Below are 15,188 nucleotides of genomic sequence, written 5' to 3' on the forward strand. Positions count from 1 at the left end.
TGTAGAAAGATCCATCGTCAGGTCGTAAAGACCTGGATCATTGCTTGTCCCTAATTGGATGGTTCGTTCCTGTCGCCAAAAAGCGTTTTACGGTGCTGACAAGGTGCTTTTCATCCCTCACAGAAGGATGCAACTCTCACAATGCCTTAAATGGATGGAAAACATGCAACTCGTCTCTCACACACAGGTGTGCGACTCACTCTGCAGCAGCTGATATTCCCCCTTGCGACGAGAACCATGGTCCTTATTCATCTCCAAATAGACCTGTCTTGATTTGATCCCCGAGGGATTCCATCATGGATACCATAACGAACTTTCTTAGGAGGGGCCCGATGAGTCTCCAAAGAGACTGATCCAGTACTGCTGAGAGCCCTAAGTGATTCAGCAATGAATCCTTTGCCAGCTTCTTTGGGAGGGATCCTATGGGCCTTATGAATCTCCAAGAGAATAGTCCATGCCTGATCTGAACCTCAAGGGGCTAAGTGGCCATCCTTTCAAAACTCCCATTGGAAAAACCCAATGTGCCATTAAGTGTTTCCACAGAAATTTCTTTTGGGTTCTGCTGTATATCTTTACCTGGTTTTGGTCTACCTGGGTACAGATTTCTTCTGTAACCAACAGCCCCAAGTTTAACTCCTTTCTTACACATCTTTTTATTCCTAGAATCTGACTGGGTTTGATCGTTCTCCTGGAACATAAATTAGCAATAAAAACGAATGTCACAAAGGTGAAGCAGGACACTTTTAACCTATATCATGAAGGAGGTTTTTGCCTTCTTTCTTAACGTACTGTACTACCAGTATGCATGAAAGATTGCACACTAATGTGGCTATTAAATTCTCATTTGAACAATATGAAAGAGGCACTATTTTGGAGTTTGATCTAAAGTCACTACATTGACGGGTAAGGACAAAGGTATTCTTGCAACTATGATAAAAAACCTGAAATATTATTACATTTCATATTAATATCTGAAAATGATTAGAGTTAATTTGAATGAATTTCGACAAAGTTATATTCTTAGACAAAAGTCAACCGTACACTTGAAGACATGAAAGACTTGCTTTTGAACGATGCTCGCTACATTCAACATACTAGACGCATGATATCTTCCAGATTTTGTGTGAGTGCATGGAAACATAAAAACATAACATTCTGTCTCCAGTGAAGTTTTCTTCACCTGATAAAACGAATATATCAAAACAGACACATAGCAGATGACAATCTGTTTCTTTTAACATAAAGTCTTTTTACATTATTTGCACACATTGAGAAATTGGAAAATCAGTCCCTCGCCTTATCTCATTTAGTCTAGGTTATGGATACAATGTTACAAATGCTACATCTTAATCCTTATAATTGTATTACTATATATTCTTGTGTTCACCTCAACTTGATCAGTTAAAGCATCGTCATCGTTCGCATCTTTCCAAGCCAACATTGTCCAGTCCACTGGTACTGAGACTGGAAATATCAGGATACAAATGTTAATAAATTCATCCATGATCTCCATTTAAAACTATAATGTCCATTTCTGCATATATTGTTTGTACCGATACTTTTATGTGGCACAAAAACGTGTTTACAGCAAAATTCGTATGAAAACCATAAATTATTGGATATTCATGCAGATTAGTTTATCTGCCTCTCTCTCTCTCTCTCTCTCTCTCTCTGTCTCTCTCTCTCTCTCTGTGCGTGTGTATGTGTGTGTGTGCTAGAGAGAGATTATGTTAAATGATGCATAGTAACTTTTAAAATCAATAAGATTTTTAATTCTGTCCTAATCAATTGTGAGTGTAGTTTCATTGTGGCAAATTTCTTTTTCTCAGTACTTTCCAAAATATAATTCTTTGTGATTAATGAAATGTCATTTATATGTAAATGCTCGATGCACATATCAAATTTGGTCTAATAAGAGCTTTGTGTAATGGCAGGAACTGATTTTCTGTTTTTTAACAAAGAGAAACTAAAGCATCCACTTAAGGAATGTACAAATTGTTTTTGAGCTTTTGATACAGACTGATGCCCTTAAAGTTCAATTCCTAATCAAACAACCCCCCCTCCCGATTGGTTTCTTCTGTATTTAGTTACAATTTTGACATGACCACTATCGTCCTTACCGCATCTATGTGAATAATTAGATTTTTCCGTATTCATCATTTAGCATTTATCGGTGTTGAATTTAATCCCAGTTGCCGACATCTGGTAAATCGATGATGCATATGCAAAACAAAAAACACAGATTGTCAAACACTTTATTGTGGTGCACCCCTCTTGACATGTACACAAATGATTCACTAAACAATTACTTACCAATTAATGAACAAATTCTGGACATTAAAGATTTGATCAATAACATGTATATCTATTACATGCCTTTATCATTATGAACAGCATCAAACGATTTTTTAGGAAGAACAGTATCAGTTGCTTTTCTGTCAAGAACAGAACTAAATAATTTTCCATAAAGAATAATATTAAATGATTTTCCATGATAAAAGAGTATTAAATGCCTCACAGAAATCTATGTATACTACATCAACATTATTCCCCTGAAGAAACATTGATCAAGGTCTTTTTTGAATTCCTTAAGTAAGGAATGATAAAAACAACTAAATACCTAGATTGTACTGAATATAATGTATCTCTCGCATTTTTTTTAATTCAATTTTTTTCTGACCGCAGCAAATTCTCTTTCTGTCATCCCTATCTAGTTAAATTTATTCCAATGTAATGTTCACTTCTAATGTACAGGTGGTTTTAGGCATTCTGGATAGACATACGTCTTATCAGTTTTTTTTCCATCTCGATAACAATTCACGATTTGATGACCAAGGAACTATTTTGGCTGACTAGAGCTGGTAGCGTTGGGTGATAGTAAATGCACCAGTAACCATAATTTGCTTGTGGAGTGGGTAAGTGGGAATGGGAAAGGGAGCTGAAACAGAAACGTATGTCTGGAGGAGATAGGTATTCAAGGGACCTAACTCTTCCAAATAATTACATATGTTAACACTATCCCACTTTTTTATAAGAGAGTTATCGGTATTATGAAGTATAGAAAATGCTTATGATATATCCTTCATACAGATATAACAAAACAATTTGTTACAGTTATTAACATTATGATCTAAACTCCAATACTACTTAATATCTGCAAAACTTCTCCGACTCATTAATAAAACCTCTGGCCATCAGAAATACTGCTAATAACCAACCGGCAAAATTACACAATGGAATTCACAAATGAATTATATAATCTGTACGCATCCTACATGACTATGAAGGATTTTAAAAAATGTGCTGTACAATTTGATCCTGTGTGCCTAGTGGCAGGTGAAGGAAGATTAAAAGCAATTCTTAAGCTACAGATGGTCAAACGAAATAGTCCCAAACAACGCTTCAGTAAATTAAAGTGTGATATATTTAGTCTATATATATATGGCATTGAAGGACTAAAGTATTTGCATCATCTCAAAATCTTTGTACTTCTGAAGAATTTTCAGTCAGATTCAATTGTTGCTTACCTTAAAACATCTATATACAACCTATACGATCTAAGGTTTGAAAACTTTAATGAAGCACTCTGAAATAAGACTTCATATTTCCTCAGGAGCATACTGATTTTGCAGAACTTCCCATGTGAAATTATGGAACCATATCTTCCATCCGCATTGGTTATGAAGAATAGATTCTGGTAACATCACCAGATCTTGCTGTATCTGCTGTGATTGTTGACATTAATCTGACATAAATATCAAATTTTTTTTTATTGATTATGAGAATCAAAGCTAATTAATCGAAATTTCGCTTGGTCTACAAATTGTGCTTTGCAAGTGAGACGAGAACATCATCAAGATATTCAAGTGCATTCTTCATGCAACATGCCTAGAAAGAGTATGAAAGGAACGCTGACCATTACATTTGTGTCATAAAAGTATATTGTGATAGCCAAACTGACCTTAGAATGACCATTTTTTCAAATTTGAAATGATCAAAAAACGGGACATTTTATTTAGCCAACAAAACTGTATGTATTTCTGGTGTTTCATTGATTTTAAATTCTATGTGGATTAGATCATTGTTTTCGACAGAATTGATCTGTCCTAAAAATTACTCCAATACTTTCATCACCTCTATTAACTAAGTAAGTAATGTTTCCATTATCAATCATCGCATTGAAAGGCCAGTAGTTTTCATGATTGCTTTGTTGTGTTTCAAATATTTCAGTTGAACGCAAGCTTTCCTCGAATCATCAGGAGTATGTCCTTCATTTTTAGAATTTTACAAGAATTGTGTTGGGCAACAATTATTTTCCCCTGTGCGATGGGAAACATGGTTTCTATCTCTCCAGTAACACTTTGAACCCTAAGTGACTCAGCAATGAATCCTTTACCAGCTTCTTTAGGAGAAACCCTATGGGCCTTATTAGGCTCCCAAGAGATTGATCCACACCTGCTCTGAAATGCAAAGGACTCAGTAATGATCCTTGACCAACAACTACTGGGAAAACCCAATGGGCCTTAAGTGTTTCCACTGAAACTGAACCAATCCTTTTCAGAGTCCATGGATATCAGCCAGGTCCATCGCAAGGCCAAGGAACCACAATTTCACGGAACATGTTATTTAAATAAAGGCACAGCACATCGGCATGACGTTCTTACTTGGTGTGGGTTCAGTGCATTAGCGCTTGCCTAAAATCCAGTTCAGTGGGCGCTCTGTGCGAAACAATTTATACACTTTGGAGTGCGAATGCACTGGTTAGGGGTAGAAGCAGCATGATAATGGCATGTGTCATGTTTAGTTATTATCGTCTGTTGGTCCCTGAACATGTGACTAGTCATAAATTGCCCTCTCTTTATGCCCAACAACAAACTTATACCTCTTATCTTCCTTCACCAACTCCCTGATGGCAATGATGTTATAGTATACACCACAGGGTTGGCATCATCTTAGTAGAACTAGATGTAGCCACTGGATGGAATGAACTCCATTGCAACAAATCCTAGTGAGTACTTCCTATGATTGTTTATGATTATTTAATCATGTGTGAGAACTTATCCGGAAATAAAAAATTTCAAAGTTTAAAATTGATCAAATTGTGGCATATTTTGGAATGATTTTGTTTTTCTATTTTTTAAGTAAATCTATCTTGTACTGGTTTTAAATAGTTCCATTTCAAAGACAGTCTTCTCGTCATGACATTATTAGAAACATGTTATTTTTGAAGTTTTATTACCAAAGTGTGAAGGGTCTAATTGCATAAAATTATGAATAAATAATGAAATTAATTTTTACAGTGTGATTTAAATTTGAATAAAATACTTGAATTTTTCACGTTTCGTTTGTCAAAGAGTTCGGTTTTTAACATTTCTGGGTAATTTAATTTGACAATATCAGGCATCACATCGAAATTAATAGCTGCATCTTCGAATTTTATCTCTTTCTGTAAAATATTTGGCAAATTTCAGGTATGAGCTACATGATGATCTCTGGGGTGCAGTATATAAATCGTACTGGCTGAGTGTAAGGCAACGTTGGACAAGGGCACATCCTTTCTAATGAAATATTTCCGCTTTGGGAACAATAACGTAGAGGTGGTACTAGTATTACCTGCTGGCCTTAGCATAGTGCAGAAGAAATAAACGAAAGACTTCACGAATTGCTCAAGAAAACTATTGGTTCGTTACTTTCTACAGTGAATGCCAAGATGATGAATTCCACGGACAGTTTAACACCATTTCTCTTCATGGTGGACAAAGACTTGTGTGGTAATGGAGCTCAATCAATTGCACTTCTAAATTTAATTAAGGACGTCAAGAAGGACCTCCTGCCAACTATATATATATATATAGCATGTCCTCCCTTGTAAACAGCACTCAAACATTCTGTACTGAAATATTATTTTATTTTAAAAGGGCCTAGTAAGACTAATGCCGATATGATCTTTTCCATTAAATGATGAGAAGCTCCGATTTTCAACCGGCTTGTTAGAAAGACAAACCGACAACATCAACAAGCTAACCAATCACTGGCTTGTTTATTATGTATCTGCTGACAATTTGTGTTTTGGTTTTACTGTAAACGCTGTAACGCAAATTCTAAATAACTTCTTGTACAATCCAGTTATAACAGTGGAAAACACAAAGCAAACTATTTAAGGAATTAGGAAAGATCAAAATGTCAGTTTAAGGCTTAATCTCAAAGGTTGAATGCTGACAGAAGGAACAATCTTGACAGATATAATAATATTCAACATCATTGAGTTTCTCCATCTGCTTGACTTGTTTGATGAAGTCGTGCACGAGCAAATATTTCACATGATTGCAGGCAAGAAAGAGACTCATTTGTCTAGCACGCAATCTCGGACTGATTTACCTTTATAGGACAAAATGTCTCTGAAGTCATATTGATGCAGATGAACAATGGCATATATTATGTCATAGTACATGTCTGTACACCCGACATAACTCATAATGAACAGACGCATAGTTACTGCCACATTTGTGGATGACCATGAGGGTGTAGTCCATAATAAGGAACATTTCAGTTTGTCAAAGAATGTGACCTTGTCGACTGGCGAAGCCCTAGCTGAAGTTCTCACTGAGACTCTTCAAGAAACCAACATACTTGTCAAGAATTGCAGAGTACAATACTGGTGCAAAAATGGAAAGAAAAGAACAAGGGGTCCAGACAAGGTTACATTCACTGAATCTTAGAACTTTCTTTGTCCCATGTGGTTGTCATTCGTGCAACTCTGCTGTGGCTAATGCAGCATCGTTGTCTACACCACCAGTTACTTTGGGGTGCTGCAGACTACGTTTTGTTTTTGTGCCTCTATTAAGCAAAGGAAGATTCTTACGAACCATGTCAAACACTTTGAAGCATCTCTCTGACAATCAATGGAAGAGTCATATATACAGGGTAAAACGGTAAGGTTTCATTTGTCTGAGGTGGAGGTTACCTTGAATGAATTGGCTCAAGTGTAGGAAATTCATGATGGAAACCAACATGAGACACAGTGCCATGCAGACACTCTCGTAAACTTACAGCCAAAACAAAACACACTGTGAACAGATTAGAAATTATTCTTAAAAAAAACAGTGCATCATTTGTTTCTCACAGTTGTCAAGATATCTTTCTGAATGGGTTTGTCTAAAGTCATTCTCATTATTCAAAAGAAACATTGTATCAGCACTTTACCAGGCCCTTTTAAAATAAAACTATTTCAGCAGAGAATATTTTACTACTAGTAAAATGTCTGATCTGATACATGGATAGTGTGTAAGGTGTCCTTCTCAACTTTCTAATACCTCTAGCTCTTAAACTATGTTACAGAAAGAAATTAAAGCAATAATGTAAATAAAATCAACAACTTATTTAAGTTACTAAGTGAACATTTAAGAAACACTTACAATATTGTGAATTAAATCATAAGTACTCCTAAATGTCCTATCACATGTCCAAAGCATAGAATGTTTAAAATGAATTCCAATACTTTTGGATGTCCCGTTGTACCATTAGTCTTGAATGTCCTTTGAATGAATTCACAATAATCCCAAAGTAATGAATCCGTCCAGAAATGAATAAGCACTTTGTAACTCCAATGACTAATTTAAATAAACAATTCCTCTCGGTTTGTATCTGAAAACAACTGTAAAAAATTGCACAGACTGATCTTAAAGTAGGACTGAATTGTTTGATTAAGACATTTCCTATTTTAACTCATCCGCATTTGGAAAGGTTAGGCCTGAAACTCAAATTCTAGTAAAAAGATGATTAACCGATAGTTTCCACGTAAACTTTTTATTTTATTTCTGCTGCAGTAGGCTGAGGTTAGTTCGAAGTAATAGTACTGCTACAAAAGGATTGTTTCCCAAAGCGAAACATTTTGCTAGAAAGTTAGCGCATTGTGCATCAGGCTCATGCTCAGCCTTTCACTTTCTATTTTGCACTCTAGAAGAGAGCTTCTTAAGTGGCGGCTTTGTCTATTTGTTCATACCTGAATTCGCCAAATATTTACAGAAAGCATAAAACTCTGAACAATGAAAATCTTCATTCCCAAACAACTGAGTAACCGTAGCTGAGAATACAATAAAACAACTTTCAATTTAAATTAAATTTTAAAACTTATACTGATTTAATCCGATTTCCAAAATAAGGTATTTCAGTAATTTTTATATTTCCTTATATACCTTTTACTGGTGATGGCTGATATTTGTTAAATCTTGTTACCCAAAAATATATAAAACAACAGGTTCTTTTTGGCTAAATAAAGATGAAAAAATCAATTATTAAACTCAATTTTAAATCACAACTATACAAATTTATTATTTTTGTTACTAATGGAATGAATTAAAACCTTTTGACACCTTATTAATAAAACGTCTTAACTATTCCTTTCTAATAATGTCATCAATTTCTTAACTTACAAATTTCAAACAGATCACAAAACAAAATATCACTTCTGCGATCAATATCTTTGAAATCGAAATATTTAAATACGTCAATAAATAAGCGTCTAATTGAAAAGAAAAGAGACCATACTGAAATTTATACAAGTCTTTCACTTGACAAGATAAATATTCTCTTTTCTATTTCACTATAAGTTCTCACACAATATAAATTAACCATAAACACTAATAAGGAATACTTACTGTAATTTGTTGTACTGGAGTTGATACTGGCCAGGACGACTTCTAAACCATGAAACACAGTCACATGAAACTTTGCTTGCTCTACTATGCCAACTGTGTGCCCTGCGACATACCCTATGACATCATTACCGTCATGGAGTTGGTGAAGGAAGAAAAGAGGTATTAATATTCGTTTACAGCAAAGAGATGGCTACTTATTACTGCTCAGGTATCCATGGTTACACACAATGTATAAACTAAAACATTGGTACATGCTATTATCACACTGCTCGTCTGCTTGACCTACATGATGTCAACACAGTGTATATAAATTGCTTCGCACAAAGCGGCCCATGTTATCAAACAATCACTAAAGTACTGGACCTATACCAAATAGCACTGCCATTCCAATATGTGCAGTGTGTTTTAAAACAACATTTTCCACAAAATGGTGCATTACAAGCCTTGATAGCTACGACAGTCGCCCATATCGCCCGCTCTTATGCGATGGCCATATGGACAAGGGTAATTTCCTTGCTGGAACGGTTAGCTTGGCAATGAAAACTGGTAACTGTATTGCTGATATAAAAATATTCTCTTAAAGAAAAACATAAATTATATGCCCAGTTAGGATTAATGAACTAAATACAATTCATCGAAACCATTGTCATATTCACAAAGCTTCTTTATTTGAGTGCAAAGTGAGAGAATAAATATTGAATAATCATGAAAAAGATTTACACAAAGTGTTTAGACCAATGCATCATCAATATATATGTGTGTTCTTTAATGACATATCAGTCAAATCCTGTTTATATAGTACAGACTTTAAGTTCAGTGCGAAAAAGGTAAAGGAAACAAGAAGAGATAAAATCTTCTGGTTTCTTGTAAGGAGAACACATTGGACACAACAACTGTGACTCTACTATATTGTATAACCTTCGGTGGTATCAGCTATTTCCCCAATCTGAGGTCTGCTGATTTGTGGATTCTGATAGTTGTTGATCACTCTGCTATGACGCTGGGTTTTATCATCATGAAATATTCAAGATGACTAGAAGGACACTGATGTTGACCTTGCTGCTCTTGTAAATACTCCAGAGGTTAACCTTATCTTTCATATCGGCATTATCAAAAACCAAAGTAATTTAACCAAAAATATTATTCTAACACTAATAATTGACAGCATCCATAAAAACATAACCATTATTACCAAGATCTGAGACAAGAAAAGATAAGGCGGTTAATAATGGATTTTGTGAAAGATTCACACAACAAAAATATACAGTGTAAGCGTAGATTTATAAGCGTAGATTCATTTTTACTATTTTGGTGTGCAAAAACATTGTCCTATATCAGTTCTAGGTGTCATTGTCAAATCTTGCGTCAGTGACCGGAGGCAATATCTTCTTGGCACATTGATAGTGACATTCTATTTTATATGTACTTTTAAATGTTAACCTAGCTACAAAGAAATATTTTATGAGACACTAGACGGTACAGCAATGACAAGCTCACTTGCATTTCTGGCCTGGTAATCACGAAACTATTCATTTTGGAGATTTCTGCACAAAGGTACCGACTGCAGGAAACTTTACATTTGAAACATCATTTTCTACTGGATGATGATGAATATAAAGCTCAAAAGTGTTATGATTTCCATGCCTTCAGTTCCCAGTTCAGGAAGTGTAATAATAAGGGCTAAACGATATAAAACTCTTTCTATTATGTCTTTAAAATGTCATTGAATTTGTCCTCACATAGTGGAGTTTCCTCCATCTTTAGTCCCTCAAAACTATTGACCTCAAGGACCCTGAGAGACTTAATCAAGCTATTACAATTTTTGCCACGGCTGTAAAATAATTTAAATTTAATCGGAAGTAAAACACTCTCTAATTGGAGAAAATTAAAGCCAAACTTTTATTGAATTTCTCAGTCTCACGTTAGCTTTTATGAATAAGACACGTTGTGGCTTACATAATTATAGGTAGCATCAAGAAATCAAATGTGCTAAGGATCATCAACCTACCTAGGACGAAGTCAGACAATAGTGATCTATCTTTGATTAGAGGGACTGGTTCTAAATCCTCCACATATTACAGTTACTACTGGAGCAGATATGATAAGATAAGATAAGATAAGAATTCTTTATTTCAGACTACAAAGTCCATACCTCTAAATTAAAATATAATTATAAAGTAAAGACATTGTAAACATAAAAGAACACATATATCATACATACAAGTATACAGATACATCTACAACAATTAATTGTGCCATGCATTGTTAAGAATGAAATTAAATGGCACATTTAAAGAGTAATTTGTTCCATCTCCTAATAATATGAGAATTTAAACGAATGTCATAGTTCCAAAGAGATTTCAGTACACAGTTCTTACTATTAGATATTCTTGTCATCATTGAGAAAACATACTTCTCATTACTTCATCAAAACTGAATACGTTATGATTTACAAACATGTTGGAGGCACTGTTCCACCTAGGAATACCTAACAGAAAACGAAGACTATTATTATAACCAATAACTAGTTTTCTTTTCATAAGTTCACTAAAGTTTGTCCACAGAGGGGCACAATACATCGTGCAGCAATAAGAGTTGAATAATCTAATTTTGATATTCAATGAACAATTCTTAAATTTACGTAGAAGCATGTTTGTTCGAGTACACAAAAATCGGCAATGTCTCATCATATCTTCATTATCCGACCGATTGGATTTCAAAATATGACACAAATAGGTATAACTGTTGACATATGTAAGAGCATTACCATTAAGATGTACAGGAGGAGGAGATGGTAATTTGAAAGAAGTTGGCTGAAAGACCATGCATACTGATTTTTTTTGTATTATAGATGTAATCATTCTCAAATGCGTATTGTTCACATACCTTTAATAATTTCCTTAAACCTGTGATAGAAGGACTTATGAATGACATATAATCAGCAAAACTAAAATTGTTAAGAAACAACGCTTTTGGTGGCAGACGTAACCCCACGTAACACTGACCGAGCTTACGATTTAACTCGTCTATCTATCTATCTATCTATCTATCTATCTATCTATATATATATATATATATATATATATATATATATATATATATATATATATATATATATATATATATATATATATATATATATATATTAAATAACAAAGGGGAAAGAATACCCCCTGCCTCAACCCATTGTTTACATGGAAAGCGCTGAATATTACATTTCCCCATCGTACACAGTACAACTGTTTGCCATACCAGTTAACTAAAGTATGAACTATGTATACAAGTATTTTAATATCAATCAACTTTTTAAAGAGTGTCCAGTGATTGACCCTATCAAATACCTTGCTAGCGTCTAAAAAGCATGCAAGCACTGGGCTGCCATGTTCTACATAATAGCTAACAGTTTCCTCAGAGGCATATATGCATAAATCTGTTGAATGCTGCTTTTTAAAAGCAAACTGATTATCGGAGATTGTGAATTCACATCTTTGCAGTATGATGCATTGAAATATTTCTAAAATAATAGTCGTAAGAGCTATAGGTATGTAGTTATTTTTGTCCGAAAGGTTACCAATTTTGCTCTTTAGTAGTGGTATAATTGTAACTTTTGTGAAATCATCTGGTGCAAAGTGATTCACAAACATGCACCGAAATAAAATCATCAATAGCACATGAAGTTTAGTATCTGAAAATTTAAAAGGTTCCACATATAAAAAATCTGATCCTGGACATTTACCACCTTTTTCTCTTGTAATTGCACTTTGGATCTCAGATACTGTGATTACCTCAATACGAGCAGAAGGGGTATTCAATGCTGAAAGCACATGCTTCTTATTCGATTCATTTTAACACTATTGAGTAAGTCTTCAAAATGATTTTTCCAAATGTTGCATATAGTATTCTGACCATGGACAATGCAGATTGGTAGTTAATTGGAAGTTGTTGTAGTATTTTGTTTAACTTGCTTCCAGAATTCAAGTTGGTCGACTTTTTCAAATTTTTGTGCTAGCGAGTTTGCTCTATGTTTTACTTCCTCCTTCTTACATATTCTAAGAGCATACTAAAATTGTACTCTTGTTTTGCACATTTGGTTAATGAGATGGCTGTGACGAGGTTTACCGTTATCAAGCCACATAAGGTAAGCATTTCATGCAAATTCATGTAGTTCTTTGACACAGTCATTCCAGCCTGGTATAACCCGGTGATCGCGTTTGGATTTACTAGTCAAGTTATTACCAGAGTTCGACAAAGCTTTTACTATATCAGTGTATAATCCATTTATCTGTTTCATATGCACCTGGTTAGTGCAGCCGTGTCATTACAGATCGCAACACAATGTGGGATCTCAATCTTGCTTAATAAGAATGCAGATGTCTGAGTATAATTCAGTTTTTCATCAGAAGTAAGGTCTGATCAATTGATGTTGTATTTCAAGTTTAAGAGTTCACTGGGGCATGAATCAAATCTGGGACGTAGATCAGTCTTAATTGTCATTAAAGTAGGACAATGGTCGGACCCTACTAGGGTGTGAATTATTCTCATATCACTTACATCGGAATGAACAGGCTGTGTAGAGACAAAATGATCCAACCAAGACACTGTAATGTGCGAATCACTGACGTAAGTAAAATATTTTGTGTGGTCTACTATTAGTTTTAAGTCCGATATGATATAACCAGATTCGTCACAAAATAGGCGAAGTTCATCTAGAAAGGCAGTGGATGTGAGCGTATTAGCATTCCAATCTCCTACTACATAAGCATTTAGAGTATTAGCATTTTCTACAATAGAATTAATTTTGCCCAAATAATCTACAAATTCCCCAAAATTTTCCACAAGATCATAAGATAAATAGATATTAACAAAAAGCAAAGAGGAATCCCCTGTATGGATAGTAATACCGATTAATCTGGGATCATCGAGGTGTTGTACTTCTATAATACTTGCGAGAGATCTACGGTAAAGTACCCCGACACCTCCGTAAGGTCTATCTGTATGAATATCGTTAAAAGATTTGATCGGCGATTCCCCTGATCCATAGAACTCGTCGTGTACGGATGAGAGACAGTCTAACTCAATGTCGAGAAGCCACAATTTTTGTAAGAAACAAATATCAGAACTATCCAATAAAGTTCTTACATTTTGCGTAAATTATCCATTATGTATATTTGAGTCCAATTTGTGAATATGATGGTTCAAATCCGACTTTGATAATAGTCTCTAACTAACGAATTTCTTGGCTACGCATCCACGTTCATCATCGCATTGTGCGTAGGGTTATCAGATGTGATTTTGAAGTTGACATAGGTATTAATTTTCGTTTGCAGCTTTTCCACCTGGGTGGGCTTAACTCCAGAGTAATGCTCAATATGCGAGGAAATGTCGGATTCCTGCGTTTCGAGGGCAAGTCTTGTCATGAATATGCATCGCTGTCGCACTGAACGCACTGTACGCAAATTTGAAGACGCTGCCTTTCCAATGATAACACTTCCATGCCTTCTTGGAAACTGGTGTATGGATTAGACATTCGTAAACTTATTAAGCCGTCATTAATGCAGATTTGTGCGCGATGTTTTATGTGGAAATGCTGCCATACAGAGGTCATTGTTCCTCAGAGAACTTGCGACTTGAGCAAAAGTTTTATCGTTTTCCAAATCCTCGTCTTAGGCACTGGTGTCTTTTGAACATGCGACCATTTTTAACGCAGTTGTGCTGTGGTTTAATTCACCGTCATCTGATTTATTATTATAATGGATTTATGCTGTTGTGTCCCATAAAGCAGAGCAGGTCTTGTTTGCACTTGCTCGAGTCTCGTTGCTGTTTGAGTCCGTGCATTGCATACCTTCGTGTGTGCTACTAGTAACGGTTCTTTCTTTTGGACGACTGGGTTCAGAGGTATTCCTCGTTGACCTACATGGCTGACTTTTCCGCTCATGATTTGTTGTACTGTAGCCTCGGTTTGCAGATGAATTCCCACTGAGTACAATGTCAGACTGAACTGTGTTCGAATTGTCAAACTGTCAGGTTTTTAAACTTAACTGCAGAGAGAAGAGGGTAAGCATTTTCATATTTTGCTCTAAATGATTAGTTTCATATTTAAATAGATTGCACAATCATGATATTTTAGGAAAAAAGGTAAAAAGTGGTGATAGTCACATCCCTTTAACCAAAAATAGGACACATTCTCCCAATTCCCTCCCAGACAATACATTTCTCGTTGGGTTCTGCTGGATATCTTTACCTGGTTTTGGTCTGCCTGGGTACTGATTTCTTCTGTAACCAATAGCCCCAAGTCTATCTCCTTTGTCACGCATATCTTCATTTCTAGAATCTGCCTGTGTTTGATCATTCTCCTGGAACATAAATTTGAAGTAAAACCGTTTGTTACATGGGCGAAACAGGAAACTTTTAACCTATATCCATCAAGGAGGATTTGCTTTCTTTCTTAACGTACTGTATTCCCAGCATGCATGAAAGATCTCATCCTCATGTGGCTAATAAGTTCTCAGGGGAACTATGTGAAAGAAGCCC

The 15,188-nt window shown here is 35.2% G+C and overlaps 1 protein-coding gene across 1 annotated transcript in view; it reads right to left on the reverse strand.

Annotated features, from left to right (window-relative positions):
- Positions 1-15,188, reverse strand: part of LOC149806359 (uncharacterized) — a 105,799-nt gene that overhangs the window by 22,154 nt on the left and 68,457 nt on the right. Inside the window, exons 13-14 of the mRNA XM_089951279.1 lie at positions 14,899-15,010; positions 8,658-8,771 (exon numbers count right to left, since the gene is read on the reverse strand). Of these exons, the coding sequence (XP_089807405.1) occupies positions 8,658-8,771; positions 14,899-15,010 (226 nt within the window). The remainder of the gene's footprint in view (positions 1-8,657; positions 8,772-14,898; positions 15,011-15,188) is intronic.

Source organism: Sinohyriopsis cumingii, chromosome 1, assembly GCF_028554795.1.
Source record: "Sinohyriopsis cumingii isolate HCF-2022 chromosome 1, ASM2855479v2, whole genome shotgun sequence".
Lineage (NCBI taxonomy): Eukaryota > Metazoa > Mollusca > Bivalvia > Unionida > Unionidae > Sinohyriopsis > Sinohyriopsis cumingii.